This window comes from Phoxinus phoxinus (genome assembly GCF_949152265.1).
Source record: "Phoxinus phoxinus genome assembly, chromosome: 3".
Lineage (NCBI taxonomy): Eukaryota > Metazoa > Chordata > Actinopteri > Cypriniformes > Leuciscidae > Phoxinus > Phoxinus phoxinus.
The window spans coordinates 12,630,499-12,651,456 of NC_136878.1; the positions used below are offsets into that span (position 1 = coordinate 12,630,499).

General features: G+C 37.8%; 1 protein-coding gene across 2 annotated transcripts in view; it reads right to left on the bottom strand.

The window, feature by feature from the left end:
- Nucleotides 1-20,958, bottom strand: part of tenm1 (teneurin transmembrane protein 1) — a 160,116-nt gene that overhangs the window by 23,405 nt on the left and 115,753 nt on the right. For both annotated transcript variants that reach the window (XM_079607920.1, XM_079607919.1), the window contains 3 exons: nucleotides 18,595-18,827; nucleotides 11,551-11,705; nucleotides 328-694 (listed from right to left, as the gene is read on the bottom strand). In XM_079607920.1, coding sequence (XP_079464046.1) covers nucleotides 328-694; nucleotides 11,551-11,705; nucleotides 18,595-18,827 — 755 coding nt within the window. The remainder of the gene's footprint in view (nucleotides 1-327; nucleotides 695-11,550; nucleotides 11,706-18,594; nucleotides 18,828-20,958) is intronic.

Here is a 20,958-nt window from a genome sequence, read left to right on the forward strand (position 1 = left end):
ACTGGAAAGGCTTTTATAGAAGTCAATGCAATTGCACTGTCTGCCTGTATGCATTTTGAAATAATTCTTCAGACATTATGACATTTTAGAGATATGTATAAAGGAATTCTTTTAACATATCCAAATCTTAGCCTCCTAGCTTACTGTTAAATTTGTATAGGCTACTATATTTAATATTATAACAGTGGTGAAATTTTGCTACATCAAATAGCAAATTTAGCTATTTTTCAAGTCACATTTAAGACAAAATATGCATTAAAAACTTATAGTAAATAGAGGGTTATAGTAAATCACTGTGTTTAGCACTGAAATGTATGTTTGTCTCACCTGAGAAACACTCGCAGTTGGGGTCAATCTTACAATCGCATTCACTGGTCGCACCCGCGATTACAACCATTTCTCCATTTGTGGACACTTCTTGTACGCGGCTGTGCTTCCGGTCGTCGGTTTCTGCAATGTACAAAGCCCCTTGGTGGCTGACGGCAACAGCTTTCGCTCCCTCCAACACAGACCGCACCGCTGTTTTCCCCAGAATCACCGGTTCAATACTGGCCATGGGGCAATGGATGGGTCGTCCGGCAACCACTCGCACCTGCTGGGACTCGCTCACCTGGAGCACAAGGTTATTATCAAGAACGTAGAGAGAGTTATCCAGCGGACTCACTGCCAGGTCTGTGGGCCACTCTAAACGCACCTGTGGATACACAAATGTATATTATTAACTGCTATGAAGCTGAAAAGTGTGATTTTCATCATAACAGATTTCACAGCCACTCTCATCTGCTTATGACCAATCAGATGTACTCTCAGCAGCTGACAGAAAAACAGACAATCTAATTTTGACTGTTATTATACTGATTTACATACAGTAATATCAGTGGACAGCACTATTTCACATTATATACACAGGGAAGACACAAATCATAGGAGAATGTAAAAAAATACAGTGTGTGATTGGTCCCAAACAAGTTAAGATGAGGAATAGCTTGATATCACAATGACTTGTATTGTGTAGACATGGTTTGGATTTACATAAGAGAGCGAGCAGAAAACTATTCTCTGCAAACTGTCGCACGCAGTTGGGTCATCTGGAGGTGGAAACGCCAAAACTACTTTTCACCACTGGAGGTGGAAAAACCTCTTATACCAAAAAAAAAAAGAAAAAAGAAGAAGAAGTTTGCTCAACTATGAGAGCCAAAAGATGTCCCTTGCATCCACTGATCCATTTAACAACATTAGTTGTGCTGCTTTCAGTCTTTTGTTTAGAACTCACGTGATGCATAATGCAAAGTTGCTTTTGCACAAATGCCAGACATATTTATTAAAATATATATATACCTTTTAGACCTGATTTTTTTTATACTGAGCAAAAATATACAAAAATATCTAGGCTTACTTGATATTTTCTCTTCTCCAATGTAGAAGTGAGTATAAAAACAAGATTTGTGCAAACTCATTATTTGTATTAGATTTTTTTTTATGTCCACTACATTGGGCATAAAATATAAGTTTAAACATATACAGTATGTTAACTAGTTTTGAAGATTTTGAAAATAATACACATGCTGTAATACTGAGCAATGCAATAAGAATGTAATAAAAAGGTAAGATGATAAGATGAAGTCTTGTTTGTTGCTTGCAATGGATGAATCTAAGTATGTGTGTATGTCTGTGTGTTTGTGAGTACTTGCTGATTTATTTGATAAATATAAAACTGTGCATTGTTGAATTAAGGCATGGGTGTGTTATATCACACACACTCTCATGTAACATTCACTGTTTCTGTCTCACTAAAACCAATGAAAAAAGTGAATGACAGTTTATAGCCACTTTGAGGATAAATACAATCATATTGTTAATGATAATAAACATGAATATTCATAAAACATTAAAATTTGAATTTCTGGCTCTGTATTTTAGCTTTGAAATGCTTGCACAAATTTCCCAACATGGCACACAACTTTGTTGTGGGTTCCTGTTGATACAGTACACAACACCTGATGTCCATTGCGATGGACATTAAACTTAAAAAAATATGTGTTCTAAAACTCAGAAAGATCTTCTAATTAACTTTGAATAGTATCACTTGATTCTATTAATATTATAATAGGTGTAAGTTGATGAGGCTAGCATGAACATAAATTAGCATTTAAAGTCCCCTGTAGTCAATAATTTGATCCCTTTAAACTCATCTTTGATCACCTATTTAATAGTTAAAATAAATACATATTTAAAAGGTTTTTTTTCCTGTGAAAAAAATTATTCATGCCTTAAAATATATTGAATGTAACTCTACACTCTTGCTTCATTTAATATACGCGGATCAATGAATATGCAAATTAGCCCCTCCAACTTTAGTCAAGTTACTGTATGTAAACGCTACGCAATGGTATCGCTCTTCACAATGTCGGACACATAATGGTAATTAATATGATTACCCTTTTGCTTGACTACAATATCAAACAGCTAATAATGTGTTGCTAATGTAACACAAATTCACCATCTCAGAGTCAGACAGCTGCCTTCTAAAAATCAGTATCCTTAGAAAGCCTTTCAACAAATTAGAACATCAGTGGAGAAAGGCATATTGTTAATCATACCATTGTAATATACATCATATTCACCCACTATACTGATACATATACCTGATTTTATCATATCAACAGAAAAATATACCGGGATAAGCTGGCTTCTCTTGAGACTCCACTACTTAGAATAGTTAATGATATGCTAAAGCCGCCCCACTCGATTGATTACAAGGTAGTTTGTGACGTAAGAAACACCAGAGATTTCAAACCTCGTTTTTGAGACGGTCTTTAAATCACTGCAGTTTTAGGGAGAAAATACTCAGCAATGGTGTTGACTTATGAATTTGCACATGGTTTGTCTTAAAGCATATTAAAAACACCACATAGACATATAAACAACATTAAAAACTTGATTTTCACCACAGGGTAAAGGTCAAATGTGGGCTTATTCAACCTGTCCAGGCGGTTAGCCATGCCTGTCTTTTGTGATGCTTTAAGCTCAATCAGATTAAGTTAGGGGTCATATCTTCATTGTGACTGGTTGCTCAGGGATCAATCAGTAACCAGACATTACTAATATTATAAAAACAAACAAACAAAAAAATATTGGTTTAAACCCAACACCATGTGATGTCCATTCCAATGGACCCAGGGTAGGTGTGTGGCATTCAAACTGCAAATAAAAAGGTTATTCAGACATAATGTTTTACATTTTATGTTAAATATGGGGCATTAGGAGTCCTTGTGGCTGAGGAAATATATTACATGGGTGTTTGGAGCATCGCCTGTGGGAAAATTCAAATAATATAACTCTGAATGTGCTGTTTTAACATAAAATTTGGGGGGTTAGGTAAAAAAAAAATCACAGAATTGTCATTAAAATAACCATGTCAACTGCTATCTACTCATAATAATGCAGGGGCAGGCAGCGGTAGCACTGGTTCGAAGTTGAAAAAAAAAATACCCCCTCGGCTATCTGCACCTCTGATATAAACCATTTACCTGTTAACTTCCCTGTAAAAATAACTATATTATGATATAGCCTATACCATTACCGTGATAATATTTTAGTCATGCCACCCTGTCCCAATGTGCAGCTAGGTAAAGAAAAAAAAACACGTCCTGGTTGTGTGTGTGTGTCCGCGGCTGCCCGACAGTCGGACAGTATTGAGTGTGAAGTGTGTCATATCCCAGGCATGCTAGGAATTATGCAGATTTCAGTGCTTCTTTTACCCAGTGGCCTGCGGCACCTCATTTCCCCCTCTCTCTCTCTCTCTCTCTCTCTCTCTCTCACTTCCGGTGTGATTGTTGGGGGTGAGCGTGTGGATTGCGTGAGTGCGGCTGGATTCTGTGAGTGGATCTTTTCTTTCTTTCTTTCTGGCTTTTTTCTTTGTTCGTTGTTTTTGTGTGTTTTTGGTTTATATTGTAGTTGTTTTGGGCCGCGTGCCACCTGTTTCACCGGGAGCATGACGGCCCCACGCTCACGATGTTTGGGTTTATTGACTCGGCGTCATGGGGTGAAAGTTGCGGCCGCATTTAGTGTGGAAAAATGTTGCCTGGCAGTAGGAGAGGTGGTTGGGCATGACAGCATATTGTCTGCCTCACGGATGAATAATGCCACTGTTGTATTTCTCAGTACTATTGAGAAGGCTAATGAACTAGTTGAGAAAGGGATAGTTGTTGATGATGTGTTTAACCCTGTACTTCCGCTTTCTACCCCATCAAAGAAAGTCACGCTATCCAATGTACCACCGTTTCTCAGTGATGAGATATTAGCTAAAGCTTTGTCTCGTTATGGCAAACTGGTCTCGCCCATTAAAAAGATCCCCATTGGTAGTGAATCGCCTTTACTAAAACACGTTGTTTCGTTTCGGCGTTTCGTCTATATGATTATGAATGACGATGCTGATTTGGATGTGTCTTTGCACTTTCGGGCTGATGAGTACGATTATATTATTTACGTGACAACTGACAAGATGAAGTGTTTTAGTTGTGGGCAATCTGGTCATTTAATCCGTGCTTGTCCCGCAAAAAATTTAAACAACCGTGACGTAGCTGCTGTCGTCAGAAATGATGTAGTCAATAACGTTGAAGCTGAAGCGGGGCCGTCCGGTGAGACTCCGGGTGTGTCAGGTGTACGAGCCTCAGAGGACAAAAATGATGGGGATTTACCTGTGATCGCGGCAACTGAAGCCGCAGAATTAGCGCTTGAAAACACAGTTTCTGGTGTGGAAGTGCTAAACGTTCAGGCGGGGGTTATTGAGACGGAAAGGCTTTTAAATGATGCTCTCAATGAAAATCTGCAATCTACTGTGTCTGTGGGGAATATAGGTGATGACAGTCCAATGGAAACAGGGCAGGTAGACTTTAAAGTCCCGTTAAAGAGGAAGAAGGCTGGTAAAACTCGGATTGATAGGCACGCAAAGAAATCAGAGATGACTGACGCAAGTGACAGCGAATCTTCTGATTCAAGTGTTTGTCTTTCTCAGTGTGATTTTTCTAGATGTCAGTACGAAGTAGATGATATTAAACTGTTCCTTAGAGCTACTAAAAATAAGAGGGGTGTGCGCGTTAATGAATATTTTCCTGACTTAAAACAGTTTATAGAGAATTCTAAGGGTTTTATGATGGAGGGCTCCTTTACAAATAAAGAGGTCTATAGGCTAAAAAAAATAGTGAGGAAACTCAACTCTGAGCTTAATAATGATGACAGTGAGAAAGCCTAATTCCATGACCTTTGGTAGTTTTTTTTTGTGGACAGTTTTGTTTTTCTTTTTTTTCTTTTCCTCAAGTATGTGTCACGCTAATGTTGCTACTCTGAATCTGAATGGTGCTAGAGATATGCACAAAAGAGCTGCATTATTTGAAGTAATTAATCAGAAAAAAATTGATATCATGTTTTTACAAGAGACACATACTGATGCTAATAATGCTGCAGACTGGGCAGTAGAATGGAATGGGATTGCTGTTTTAAGTCATAATACCTCAATTAGTGGCGGAGTTGCTGTTCTCTTTACTAAGAGTTTCAGCCCACACTCTTATCAGGTTGAAGAGGTTATCAAAGGTAGACTTTTGAAAGTAAGAGCCTCTTTTGAAAATGTTGTTTTTGTTTTTATTTGTGTGTATATACCAACTTCAGCTGTTGAAAGAATGCTGTTTTTAAATACTTTATCCTCTGTCTTACAAGATGTTGCTGATGATGAGTATTTAATTTTGGGTGGTGATTTTAATTGCACAGAGTCCAACTTAGATAGAAATCACATGGAGCCTCATTTACCTTCACGTCAACGTCTTGTGCAGCTAAAAAAAACACATGAATTAATTGATATTTGGAGGCAGCTTAATGGAGAACAAAAACAATACACTTGGTCTCATGTCCGTGATAACATGATTTCATTGGCAAGGCTGGATAAGTTTTATGTTTTCAAACATCATGGTAGTATTGTTGAGAAGTGTTCTATTACTCCATCATGTCTTTCAGATCATAGTATGGTGCAGTGCTGTATCTTTTTAAATTCTATCAAGCCAAAGAGTGCTTATTGGCATTTAAATACCACTCTATTGGATGATAAGTCTTTTAAAGAAAGTTTTAAATATTTTTGGGATATTTTTAAAACAACAAAGACTTCCTTTAGAACACTGCAGCAATGGTGGGATTTTGGGAAAGTTCAGATAAAACAGCTATGCCAACAACACTCTCAGAATGTCACTAGAGAAGTAACCCTGAGATTGAGCACCTTAGAGACTGAGATTCTGAAACTGCAAGATTTGGCTAACTTGCCTGGGAATCAAAGTGATGTGGAGTCTCTCATAAAAAATAAGAAGACTCAGTTATCTGACCTTTTAGGGGTTAAAACGCAGGGTGCGCTGGTCAGGTCACGTTTTCTAAGTATAAATGAGATGGATGCACCGTCAAGGTATTTTTTTAGTTTAGAAAGGAAAAATGGACAGAACAGAGTCATTCATGCTTTACGTTCTGAATCTGGATCCGTATTGACTGACCCCAAAGACATTCGTAAGAGAGCAGCCACTTTTTATGAGTCTCTATATAAGAATGAACTTGGTCCAGATTATAGGGATGACAGTGCTTTTTTTGATAATCTTCCTCAAGTGGCAGAGGAAGTCAACGTAAAGATTTCAGGTGCCGTGACCATGGGGGAACTGTTTAAAGCCGTCCAAGGCATGGCACTTGGAAAAGCACCAGGGATTGATGGTCTGCCTGTTGACTTTTATAAGTCGTTTTGGTCAGAGATTGGAGAGGATTTGCTAGAGGTACTGAATGACAGTTTAGCCGGAGGGCTACTGCCGTTGAGTTGCCGTAGAGCAGTCCTGACTCTCCTACCCAAGAAGGGTGATCTGACGGACATCAAGTGCTGGCGGCCGGTCTCCCTCCTGTGTAGTGACTACAAGTTGCTCTCTAAGGTTTTAGCTAATCGATTGGCAGAGGTTATGGACCAGGTAGTTCATCCTGACCAGACATACTGTGTCCCCGGGAGGTCAATCTTTGATAATGTTTCTCTGATTAGAGATCTTCTTGATGTCTCTAAGAGGTTAAATTTGGATTGTGGCTTCATATCATTAGATCAAGAGAAAGCGTTTGATCGCGTTGAGCACAGTTATTTATGGAGAGTTTTGGAAGCCTTTGGTTTTTGCCAAAAATTTATAGATCAGGTGAAAGTTCTCTATAGTGACGTTCAGAGCATTCTCAAGGTTAACGGTGGTTTGTGTGCGCCTTTTGAAGCTTGTAGAGGTATTAGACAGGGGTGTTCCCTTTCTGGTATGCTCTATTCTCTGGCCATAGAGCCTTTATTGCAGCAATTACGAATTAAACTTCAAGGTATATCTTTGCCAAATTGCAATGGTAATTTTTTATTATCAGCGTATGCTGATGACATTGTAGTTATGATTAGCAAGCAAAGTGATGTACAGGTTTTATCTGAATTGCTTGAAAATTTTAAAGTTTTGTCTTCTGCTAAGATAAATTGGAATAAAAGCGAAGCTTTGCTGATAGGAAGCTGGAAAAGCGGAAAACCAGGGCTCCCTGCTGGTTTACATTGGGGAAAAGAAGGTTTTAAATATTTGGGGGTGTTTTTGGGAGATGAGACAATAATACAGAAAAACTGGGAAGGTTTAATTGAAAAAGTCATAGGACGTTTAGAAAAATGGAAGTTTTTGTCTCCAAAATTGTCATATAGAGGACGCATTTTAATTGTTAATAATTTGGTGGCATCATCCTTATGGCATAAGTTTGCCTGTGTAGATCCTCCTTTGCAACTGCTTTTAAAAATTCAGGCTGTCATGGTTAATTTTTTTTGGGATAGATTGCATTGGGTTTCCCAAAATGTATTGTTTTTGCCTAAGGAGGAGGGTGGTCAAGGACTAATACATCTGCAAAGCAGAATTGCAACCTTTCGTCTGCAGTTTGTGAAAAGGCTGCTGGATGGACCATCAAACTGTAACTGGCGCGCTGTTTCATGCCTCATTTTACGTAGGTTTGTAGGATTGGGGCTGGACAAAACACTTTTCTTGTTGGATCCCCTGAAACTGGACACCTCCACACTGCCAATTTTTTATAAGAATACTTTTAAAGTTTGGAGTCTCTTTGTTGTTCAACGACCAGAAAACTCACCTTCTCTTTTCTGGTTACTGGAGGAGCCTTTAATCCATGGCTCTCGGTTGGATTCAATGGACAGTTCCTTTTTTCCTGGACTTAATAGGGTGCTGATTGGACACAATGTTATTACACTGAGGCAGCTACTGAACATTGTAGGGCCGGATTTTAAGGACGGAGCAGCCCTAGCTCAACACTTGGGAATCAGGTCCATTCGTCTGGTTACCCAGTTGCTCATGAGATGGAAAGATGCCCTTAAGACAGCTGAAATTGATTTGTTAACAGAATATTGTGAAGGTTCTTGTGTTTTGAATCCTGAAGACTCCTTTCCTTGTTTGTTTTTGTCTATAGATGTTGAAGGGATTACTTCCCCTTTTTTTAAAACTGCTGCATCTCTGTGTAAAGACTTTTTTTTAAGTACTGGCAAATCTTTGTACAGGTCTTGTGTTTTAGTGTTTAGTAAAAAAGTGTTAAATGTAAGAGTTGATACCCCCTGGCGTGATGTTTTTAAACTGAATGAAAGCAAAAAACCTGAGTGGCGATCTTTTTATAAACCACCGTTGACCAAGAGAACAGGTGATTTACAATGGAAAATCATTCATGGTGCTGTCGCGGTTAACGCTTTTGTTTCAGTTTTAAACCCCGAGGTTGATTCTGCATGCCCGTTTTGTTCTAACAGAGAAACCATTTTTCATGCCTTCATGAATTGTTGTAGGTTACAACCTTTATTTGAAGTTGTAGGTGATGTTTTTAGGAGTGGTAATGAGACCTTTTCTCTGGAGACGTTCATTTTGGGGTGCAAATATGTGAGAAAAAAAAGATTTGTTTGTCAACTTCTAAATTTTGTTCTAGGCCAAGCAAAACTGGCCATCTATTTAAGTAGGAAAAAGAAAATAGAACAAAATGTAAATCAGAATGTAGTAGCCTTGTTTTCTAACCTGGTGAAATCAAGAGTTATGGTTGATTTTTATTATTATAAGTCTATTGATGATCTTCTGTCATTTGAATGTATATGGTGCTGTAATGAGGCTCTGTGCTCTGTTTTTGAGGGTGAATTGTTGTTTATGCATATTTTGTGAGTTTTTTTTATTTATTTATTTTTTATTATTATTTATTTAACGACTGTGGTGTAAAACTTGAAAAACTAATTTATACTGTGGTGTAAGTGTATGGTGAATAGTTGGTTTTTGTAATAAATGTCTTGTTAAAATTCAAATTCTCTCTCTCTCTCTCTCTCTCTCTCTCTCTCTCTCTCTCTCTCTCTCTCTCTCTCTCTCTCTCCCTATCTCTCCTCACTGTCTGATTCTTATTCACACACAACACACCCCACCGGATGAACTGTGAAGAAGTGTAGCGTGTGTGTGTGTGTGTGTAGATGGGATCGAGAAAGAGAGAGAGAGAGAGAGAGAGAGAGAGAGAGAGAGAGAGAGAGAGAGAGAGAGAGAGAGAGAGAGAGAGAATGAAAGAGAAATCAAGGGATAGTCTGCCAAAAATTGATGCTATTCAGGAGCGGGAAGAATTGTGTCTGACTTTGAAGGGAGAGCGGGCCTGCAGATTTAATGAGGACACACTGAGTTAAACTGCAGGGGGAGAGAGAGACAGAACGAGAGTGTAAAATAGATTTTTAAGAGCACTTTAAGAGAAAGATGTGGAATTGCCTTATGTTTGAGAAAAGCTTTACGATTTTAGTGTTCGAAATGGATAGAGAAAGGCTGAAACCTCAAAGGAGGGAGAGAGAACGAGAGAGAGAGATAAAAGAAAAGTAAGGATGTTGCTGCAAGCTGTATAATGTAACTCTGTAGCACCAGAGAGACCTTCGGTATCAGCACTTTCTCACTCTTGAGGTGAACAGCGAAAAGTGTGTTTGAGTGAATCCTGTGGAGCTGAAGAAAAAGGTTGAAAGAAAGAGACAGAGAAGGAGAGAAAGAGAGGGGGTTGGTCCAGACTCTCGCTGTGTGGGGTGTGTATGATGGGTTTCCTTCATCTTTCAGTTCTTCAGTGTCTGTGTGCTGTTATTCACTTCATTTATGTGAGCATGTGAGAAGACGGAGACAGATCATTTTTCTGATGTCTGCACACAAACAGAAAGTTAAAAGAGTGTCTGCCTATAAGAAGTTAACAGCGGTAAAATAAACTGCCAAGTTAGGTCATATCTAAGATATATCTTATGTGAACAAAAAATGCGTACATTTATGAGTTTATAAAATGTATAGGGCTGGGTAAAAGTACAGATTTTCCAATTAACCGCCAACTTAATTTGAACGATCCCGATATTGATTCTTAAATTCAACAAGTTCTACCTTTTTTCAGCGTACAGTATGTTTTCATTTGTACAGCGACCTAAAACATATTTGTATTGCGTTCTGCTGAACTAATGCACTCAAATGCATAATTTAGGCCGTTGTTACTTTTCAAAATGAATATTTTTCTTGCAACGGTGTGTTTACGCACCACTTCTCAGCAGCAGAGTCGAATCTTTGCGGCACGGCAAAGGAAATCATGTCTTACCTGACTTCTGAACATGAATGCACAGTCTGTTTTGAATGTGATGCAACAAAAACACTGTATAAATAACAGCAAGAAGCATCTTTCTATTGAGTTTTCCTTGTGTGTTTCATGCAAAGACAAGACATACAACACGATCACTGTAGCCCGATTCACAAACAAATGACGGTTCTTTTCAGTAAATCAACAATATACAGCATCACCAGAGTTAGGCTGTTTAATAAACGTCTCTAATGGATGGGTTCTTTTTCTGTCAATTAAAAACATACAGCACAACCAGCGTTACTCTGAAAATGAACAAATTACTCTTCTTTTTAGTCAATCAAAACAAACAGCGTGACCAGTGTAGCCTGACTCTTTTGAGTTGGTTCTTTTACTCAATTATGGTTGTAAAAAATTATCAGTTTTTAAAAGATGATGATACCTGGAATTTCACATGATGGTAAAATAGGCATTGGAACTGAATACAATGCAATGTGTATATATATATATATAAATATATATATATATATATATACCAAAATATGTACAGTATGATTCTAGTCGACAGCTTGTGAATCTAAAACAAATGCATTGATACTGCATTGATACTAGGCCCTAAAAATATATAGTCAACATGAAAAAATGAACCCTATTTATTTTATTCTCCCTGGAGAAGTATGTATTTGAAATCTGCTATTTTGCTTCATACATTCACTATAAAATCACCTTGGGACCAGTTGATTAAAAGTAATTGCAAAAATATCAAAGAGAAATGAAGTTAGCTCTGAGAAAAGGTCAAGCATCATTTGTTTGCAGAAACCACTAGGCTTGATATTTTGTTTCTAATGCAGTGACATTCATGTGTGATTTATTCTAAATGCTTCTTTAGATCCACCGTATGTAAATTTGTAAGGTTTTGCTCACCTGGCTGATGTCCATTCGAGAGTCGCAGCTGATTGGCTGGGAGGAGGTGAGTCCGTTTGACCCAATGATGGTTGTTATCACTCCTTTGTCATCAATCTTACGGATCGTTGATCCGTCAACAAAGTAAATGAACCCGTGTTTGTCCACTGCGATACCTGCAGGACAACAGGATACACACACAGTCATTTCTCTCAGTCTCTTTCAGTTTTAATGTGCTTTATTGGCGTAACAAATAACGTTACATTTGCATTGCCGATGCAGTTACAGCTTAACGGCAGATGATGAGGAATGGTGCACTGAAGAAAGATGAGTTTCACTGTCTCGGGCAGTATATTCCTCTGTGTCTGATCATTCTGTTCACGGAATCTTAAATATATGCAAATTATCTTATATATGCAGATTTATGCGAAATGACATCAGATATGCAAAAAATCTGGTATTTCTTTTCATTGTTCATCCAATTTCTCTTTTTCATTTGTCTTGTTCTATTCAAATGCTCGCAAATCACCTTGAGCTGTGCAAGGCAACTTGGTTTTACATTTAAATCGTGCTGTGCACAAACATGCATTGTTACAGTTTAATTAAAACTGATCTTTAGCACAAATACACCTCCAGGCAACTAACATCATGAAACAATCGCCACCCTCATTGCTGTCAAAGACTTCATTGTTCTTTAATATTATTGTTTCTTTAGAAACGTCTGTTCCACGGATCTTTCATAGCATATGGTTTGTAAGGAGCAAACTATGCTCTGAATATATGTACTGAAAATAAAAATTATTATTCTGCAATTGTATTACAATTTTGTGTCTCAACATTTGGCAGCCTTATCAAATAATGAGTCAAGAAGAGAGCTATAGGGATTGTAAATCAACTTGACTATTACAAACCAATCAACAAATTATCAAATTATATACCGGTACTCTAAAATTGAGTGATTTGGTTTATTTCAAAATTGCACATGAGAAACAGGACTTAAAAAAATAAGGCAAGGACCAACATAAAGAATAGATGTACTCTATATCTGTCAAATGGGCAAAATTGTGAAGGGAATTATGAATGTGTATTTCAAATAAAAAAACAACAACATTGTGATAGACAAATATATAACTCAAAATTATTAATTTGTAAATTAAATTTATGAAACAACTATTAATTTATAAAAGGTGCCATTTTGTCACAGAGGTCTTAATAAGAAAATTTATCTTGAGTAACTTTTATTTTTGTATCTTTTGTATAGATCACATGATTCACATTCTGTAAAGGAAGTGACCCTTTTTGAAAAAAGAGTCGGTAAAACTAAACTACATCTTTTTCAATTCATATGTAAAAATATTGTGTGTAATTATTAAGGAATTGTGTATGAGGACCGAAATAAAAAAATCTTGATCATGATGAAGAAACATGTTATAAGAATCACTGCTGATAAACTAGATAATTTACCACTGAAACTGAAGGTCAAGTGTAGTGCATTGCACTGTGGGATACACTACAGTATTCTGTGCAGTGTCCTCTGGTTGTATACTGCTCAGTTTGGTCACCATGAAGTAGTTAAATATGTAAGGTGGTACTGTTTGATATTTGGAACACCTCCACACAAATAAGCACAGAGGTTATGAATTTTTTTTTGCTGCATGTCGCTTACCGATATTTTTGTCCTCCAGAGGGATTTCACTCTGAAGTGGGAAAAGGCTTATATAACCATCTCTCTCACACACATCAGAGTTTGTTATGGCAAATAGCACTGTGTGTGTATGTGTGTGTGTGTGTGTGTTTGCGGCTTTCCTTTCCCCTCTCTAATTTGCTCTCTTTATTCTCGGTCTCTCCCTCTAATGAGAATCACAGAGATAAGCAGACATATTGGTCTGTTCTAACCATGTTGATTTACTCTGGGAGAGATTGAGTCTCTCACACACACACGCACACGCACACGCGCACGCACACGCACACGCACACGCACACACACACGCACACACACACACACACACACACACTTTTGGAGTAATTTTACAGCAAGAAAATCTGCCCACATGGTGCATTTCAACAGAGCTCCAGTAAAATGACAGCTCACACATATCAGTAAGGATAGCGGTAACAGCGCCTTCTCCATATGGATAAACTGCCTGTAATAGCTGACACAGAGCAGTACTTCACTAGTTGCATTGCCTGTTTCATTCCTAGCCCACACTGTAAAAACTGAATATGTGCAGATGCTCCCTTGAGGAGCTTATTTCTACATGCCATGACCCTTAAACTTGACTTAAACTTAAACTAATGTAGTCGGGCTGACTCAATCATATTTTGACTTATATTCAGAGCAAAGAACGTATGCATGATGTAAGACTACCAAAAAATGAAAGCAGCAGTTTTTATAACCAAACACATTGTTTCACTAGCGTAGCAGTAAAACAATTCTCCATTTAACAGTCAAATCTAGCTTCCGTTTCATTCATTAATTCAATTTCCTTATCTGTGCGTGATGTAAACCAATTTATGTGAACAGTTTCACTGCTATAGGACAGAGCACGCTAGTTGTCACAACACAAGTGCTAACTATTACATAAAAAGTAAAACAAATATTTTTCAGAATTATGAATTTTTATCTCATATTTTTAACTTTATCATAATTTTGATCATCATTTATGACATCTCAATTTGAACTATCATATATTTATCTTTTTAGTTCATAATTATGCCTTAGTATATCATCATTTAAAATGTTTATGTTATAATTAATATTTACCACATTTGTACATTGAGCATGTACTATAGTTGTCATAAGTTTGCTCTGTTTTATATTTAATTTAGTAATTACTAATTATAGATTTTGTTGGCCAAAATAATACTATGATATTTCTTTATGAATTACTGCATTATTGTTTTAAATATTTAAATTTAGTTGATAAGCCATTAAAAAGTATGTAATGGCAGACTGCCACGAAAACTGATCTGTATTATCTTTCCTTGACAATAACAGTGGAAATGTTCAATTACTTTTTTTTTGTGGCCAAGACTTTGATTTATGTCTCTATAGAGAAACTGACTTTCAAAATCAATTCTGAGATATATTCACTTGAGTAAATACTATTTTTGTTGACTATTCTAAAACGGTGCACAGTTCTTTAACTTTTTAATCTACTATTTGGTTATGATGAGCGGCTTTAGATGCTGAGTATCTGTTCAGACTCTCTCTCTTTTCTTGTGTGCAACAAACAATACAGATCATGTTGTGCTGTAAACCAGACGCAAATTCACATGAACACACACGCACTACCCTTGTTGCTGAAATTCCATCTGCCTCAATAAGCCTGTTTACAAATGCATCTTGTTATGGGTGCCAATTACGAGGCATATTACCCACTTAACGAGCATAACGAGCTTAATTATTTATTCTGCCTTCGGAGGGGTATACATCCCTCTGCCCTTCAAAGGGTCCTGAAGACACACAGAAACCCACAGGTCCAGAAGCTCACTTTCTTACTCATCTTCTAAAACGCCAAATGCTGGTTAGATTGAAAATGATCAGAGGAGAAACTAATCGTCACACACACACACACAGTATATAAAAATTCTAAAAGCAGATCAAAATAATTTAGACTTCAGGAGTGCTTCTCTCTAAACCTGCTGGACTCGGACTGAATGGAGCATGTCTATCTGTTCACTTCTCGGGTTTCTCTCTCTCTATTTCTCTTAAACTTTCGGCTGGCATCAGAGCAGACAGCGAGCACCCTATCCCACAGGGAGCTATGAATTAATGTGCCCTTTTCTCCTTCTATCTCTTTCACCCTAAATCCAAGACTTCAGTGAATTAGAGCACTGCAAACCACACACACACACACACACACACACACACACACACACACACACACACACACACACACACACACACACACACACAGCTTGTAAAGCATATCAGAACACGCTGACACACAAACATATAGTGCGAACATTTAGGGTCTGTTTACACCTGGCCACGTTTTCTCAGATCGGATAGTTATCTGATTTATCAAAACGATTCCATTTACACCTGGTCACATGTGTTTTCGCAAAAACGGATATAAATCCGATCTTCAATTCCCGCACTATATTTAATGAAGTTCACGTCACCGAAAGCAACAGATATGAGCTGCATTTTATTGATCATCAGCTAATTTCAAAATCAAAGATGGCAATAAGAGAGAGCGGCAACAGCACTGGTAAGGTAATTTAGTTTCTTTACTTTTAATGAAGATGTGCTCAGCTGCTCATCTGCAGTGATTCGTGCTGCAGTTGCGCCATATATCTGGCTATAACATGACATATAGCCTATAACACGCTCTCACATGTTTATTTTTTTAGCATTGTTGGGAGGAGTACAATTTACATATGTGGTTTCAAAAAACAGATGCATTTACACTTGTCCAGTTTCGTCTGGAATGTGGCCCAGACCTCCTCCTGAAGTGGTTTGAGCGATCGGATTTAAATCCGTCTCGAATGCGTTTCGGAGGGCATTTACACCTGGTCTTTTCACGATCGGATTGCTATCCGATCACAGAAAGCGCATGAAGTGGCCAGGTGTAAACAGCCCCTTTATGTACAGCAGAATCTCTGAGGAATTGCTCAGCGGTTGCTCTATTAGGATTCATACTTAAAGTTGTACAATGTCTTCTTATCTAATGTTTTTTACAATTGGATGACTAATTAAGCCAAAAGGTACTGAAGCCCTGAACCGCAACGTAAAAAAGAAAAATAAATCCGTAAAAAAACTTTAATCATGAAATATTTTGACTTTATTCTCATAATTTCCTTTTTTTTTTTTTTTTACGGATTTTTTTTTTTGCGTTGCGGTTCAGGGCTTCCGTAAAAGGGTCAAGTGAAAATTAAATACATTATGTTAAATATTTCTATTTTTAAACAAAGCAATATAATATAATATAAAGTTATGAGTTTATTTTATGTTTCTGAAAGAAGTCTCTTATGCTCACTAAGTCTGCATTTATTTGATAAAAGTATAGTAAAAACAGAAATGTTGTGAAATATTACAAAATAAAATAATTTTTTTCTATTTTAATATATTTTAAAATGTAAGTTATTCCTTTGATGGCAAAGCTGAATTTTCAGCATCATTACTCCAGTCTTGATCCTCCAGAAATAATTGTAAAATTCTGATTTGGTGCTCAAGAAACATTGCTTATGATTATCAATGTTAAAACAGAATATGGCACCTTAGGGCAGTGTTCTAAACCAGGGGGCCGGGACACACTAGGTGGCCTCTTCCAAGGGGTCTCAAGATGGCTTAAAATGATTTAAAATAACACATTGAAATATACCTAAACAATTAAAAATCAAGATATTTCTCATTTTAATTCACACCCTCAACAAAAACTGGTTATATGAGGTAGCTTCATTTTTATTAGATTGATTTCTAGACTTGGAAAAGCCATATAAATGAATAAAAATCTTATATAACTCCTTGGACAGTTTTATAAAGAATTCAGTTTTATAATGAATTTACATTTTTCTAGTTATGCCAAGCTCTAAAATATTTGATCAGGTTGAAATTGTGAGTAAATCTTTATAAAAATCTATTTTTTATACATCCTTATCCTAAATCCTTATCCAGTAAATCACACAAAAAAAGTCTTCAGATATTGTTGTAAGCAATGGGGGGGGGGGGGGGGGGGGGGGGTGTTGGATTCAGGTTGAGAGCCACTGCTTGCTTTAGTGTGATGCCCGAACTTGATCTTAGAGCAACAAATACAGCAGGGGGTAAAATCTTTTTTCTTTTTTTGTTGTTGCTATTTTTGCAGTCCAAAAATGCTCAAAAATCATTATTTACTGATACTGAAAATGTCAATCCTGTCAGTAAATTTTCCTGTAATTTTCCGTCAAATCTCTTAAAAATAAAATCATATTTTCAAAACAAACAGGGTATTTTATGAGCATAATTTTGTTTTGATTTTGACTTGTTTACTGGCTCCCAGCATGAAGCTCTGGGCCTTCGGTAGTTGAAACTAGCCGAAGACTATCCGTTTTTACAGCACTAAAGAGATCATAGTCACGGAAGATGCTGCCATGGTGCAGAGATCAATACTGCATCACTCTGAGTTTCTATGTGTATAAAGAGATATTGATTATAAAAACATTCTGTATATTGAGATTAATTGAATCAACAGCAAGCCAAAGTCAAGCCACACACCCCCCGTACAGAACTGTCAAGACTGGTATGTATAGTGACACACATCAGCGATACGGGTCAGTTTAGCAGAATTAAACAGAGAAAAAAAATTGTGACACTGAATTGCTAACGCTTTGGTTGCAGTCTATTTGTGCGGACCCCCTCATGGCCTGAGAACATAGAAGGTCGGATTGCAGTTATTGAAGCTCTCAGCATTTTGGTCAGAGCCTGTTACAGATAATAGACTTCAGTAAAAACACTTTAACAAAGGGAAAAATGGGTATTCTACCCCGAGACGCACAACGGAAGGCTTTTATCCATATAAGTATGCCAGAAAAAAATGCATATGGATCGTTGAAGCGAGTGTAAAAAGGCTTAAATCAGTTTTAAATGTGATTTACAGTTTGATCTGAAACACAGTTCTTTTCAGAACAGTCCGAAATCAAAGTGCGCACGCACACATACATAACATTCCTGCTCTGGGATTCTTTATGAATTCTATCCTCAGGGGCTTACAAGTAAGTGGAGGCTTTTAACTGCGACAGTTGAGTGAGCGAGTTACTGTGTGAGAGAGAGTGCACAATGAGGCTTGAAGGATAAGAGAACATACGTGCCCGTTAGCCACGCCCCTGTCTGTCCATCAGCCTGACTGACGGGTTTAAAGAGACAGTGGCAGTGATGGATAGGCGGGACTAATAGTTGCTCCACCTGATTTAACAAAGAAGGAAGGCATCTTTCATTTATCTTACTTTTTCAGTTTTCCCATTTCTCTCACTGAAATATGCCTATATTTTTCCCTCCCCTCCTTCAATTACCACTCTGCCTTGCTCACTTGCTCTTTCTTTTTGATTTCAGAAGCGCAGCATGTGTGTGCGCTGGACTCTCACCCCTGGGGTTACTGAGCGCTGCTTCAGTGGCCTTGCCTCCATCGCCGCACTGGTTTGGGTGGAAGGGTGTGCACTGCTCCCCGCTGCCAGCCACCACCTCCACGTTCCTGCTGAGATCTTTCGGTTCAGTCAGAGTCTTCAGGCGGTACAGCTTCCCGCTGCTGGTGTCCGACAGGTAGAGCGACTCGTGCACAGGATCCATAGACAAGTAGTACTTATGAGCCGGACTGGAGCTGAAAGAAGAGAATTTAAACAAGGCTTTATGACAAAGCAGGGCTACACACATATTGGCAATGTACTTATGCTGAAACTATTTCAAAAGTCGAAATCCATACCGAAAAACAACCACACACAGAGTCATGCTCACACAAGGTTAGAGTAAAAAACCCCTCCAGGTCTCAGCGCCTTGCAGAAATTTCAATCATACTGAACTCAAGCCCTGATCAAAACTCTCAGCCCCCACAGTGCGTCGGACCCCTGCCAGCCTATAATCTTCCTTTCCTTTCCCTCCATCCGGTTCTGCCCTAAGAGCAAATCTACCTGCTGCCTCTTTATCATCTGTTCCTTGGGCAGAATGAAAGGGAGGAAATGGAAAAAAAGAAGAAGAAGATTTTCCTAAAGGAGTGAAACATTGTCCCCCACAAAAATTGATGAGGTCTTTTTTGTCTTTTGATAACAGAAACATGTTATTTGGATTGTGCTCCCCATGACAAAGCACAACACGTCCTCTGGCACATCACCTGTGGCGTCTGAGTTGTGGTGAGTTTGGTACTTGTAGATTATGAGGCACTCTGCTGCTCTGACATTTAAGGGGAGTCGATTCACTCTTTTGGGTTTAAGGACAGCAGAGTGCTTAGGACTGTGTAGGGGCTGAGGTCGGGGTAAAGGGGAGTAGTTCCTGTTGCTAAGCCGCTAACAACTCAAAGGTCATGGGTTCAGCTTCTTGGACATGCACATACCGATACATTTTACACTTAAAGGGGTCCTATTATGCCCTTTTACGAAGTCTTGATTTAGTTTTTAGTAGAGGTCGACCAATTCATCGGTTTTGCCGATTAATCGGCACCGATAGTTGATTGGTGGAACTATCGGTATCGGCAAAAATATATACCGATAGTATTTCCTGCTTGCGTCCATTGCTGGAGCTGAGAAGCGCACGCTGTCATTCATTACACAGTGTCAGAGCTGAGAAGGGTCTGCTGGCATGATGCAGTACAAGAGCGGCCTCTAGAGGTGTAATAAAAACTTGTGCCTCGTGTTGTTTATTTCGACACGTGATTCTGCGTGCTACACTGAGAGCACATGCTGCTCGGAGAGCGCTGACATCAGATGCGCGTTTAAAGCACCGACAGCTCAAATGTATGTACAGTACATTTTGTCATATCATTATAAAGTGATTCATTTGTTGACTAAATGCTGCATTAGTAGAGAAAGAACAGCACAACAGTATGTTTGTTTGCCTTCGAGGCTGAGAGGACACTAACATTAGTAGTACCTCAAGCGGCTAAAACACTGACAAACATAAACCTAAGTCCGGCCCAAATGTTTAATGTCACAATTGTTACCTCTATTTGCATTAGTTCATATCCAGCAGGTCACTTTTATGCATTAAATATGCAGAGAAGTTGCATATTTAAAGCTAGAGACGTAAGCAAACTGATATGTTTATACAGCTGACAGAAACATAAACGAATCAGAAAAGCATTCGATTTCGGTTATTTATTTATTTTCATCTTCACTTTAATACAAATTTTGTTACTTTTTTATTAATTAAGTTGGCTTGAAAAGAACAGTTAAATAGTTACATTTTGAATGTAACTGGTTTTATTTGTTATTTAGAGTATTACTTTTTGTTTCAGTTTGAATGAATGTCTTTTATTGACTTAAATATTTATTCACATTTATATATTTATTTCATTTAGCATGTTTTCATGGTTCAATACAGTTTTTTTATTTTTATAATAAAGTTCAGCACTGTTTTACTTGGAGTGTTATGTTTGTTTTTATCCAGTATCAATTTTAAAAACTATCGGTTCATTAATCGGTTATCGGCAAGTATGGCCCAACCTAGCTATTGTTATCGGTAAAATCCACTATCGGTCGACCTCTAGTTTTTAGGGAGTACTAGAATATGCTTTTGCTTTCATGCTTGATTGTTCAAGGGTTAGGGTTGTTGTTGTTTTTTCATATTTTGCATTATTACAGAAGCTCTCTCCACAGACTGGCTCGAACGCACCGTTTATTTCCTGTTTCGATTAAGCCCATTCTTCCGAAATATGAAATGTGCCATATCTGTGCTCTACTCAGATGTAAATATTAAGGATGGCGTCAATTTCAAACCAATTCAAGCCTGATTCAGACTTA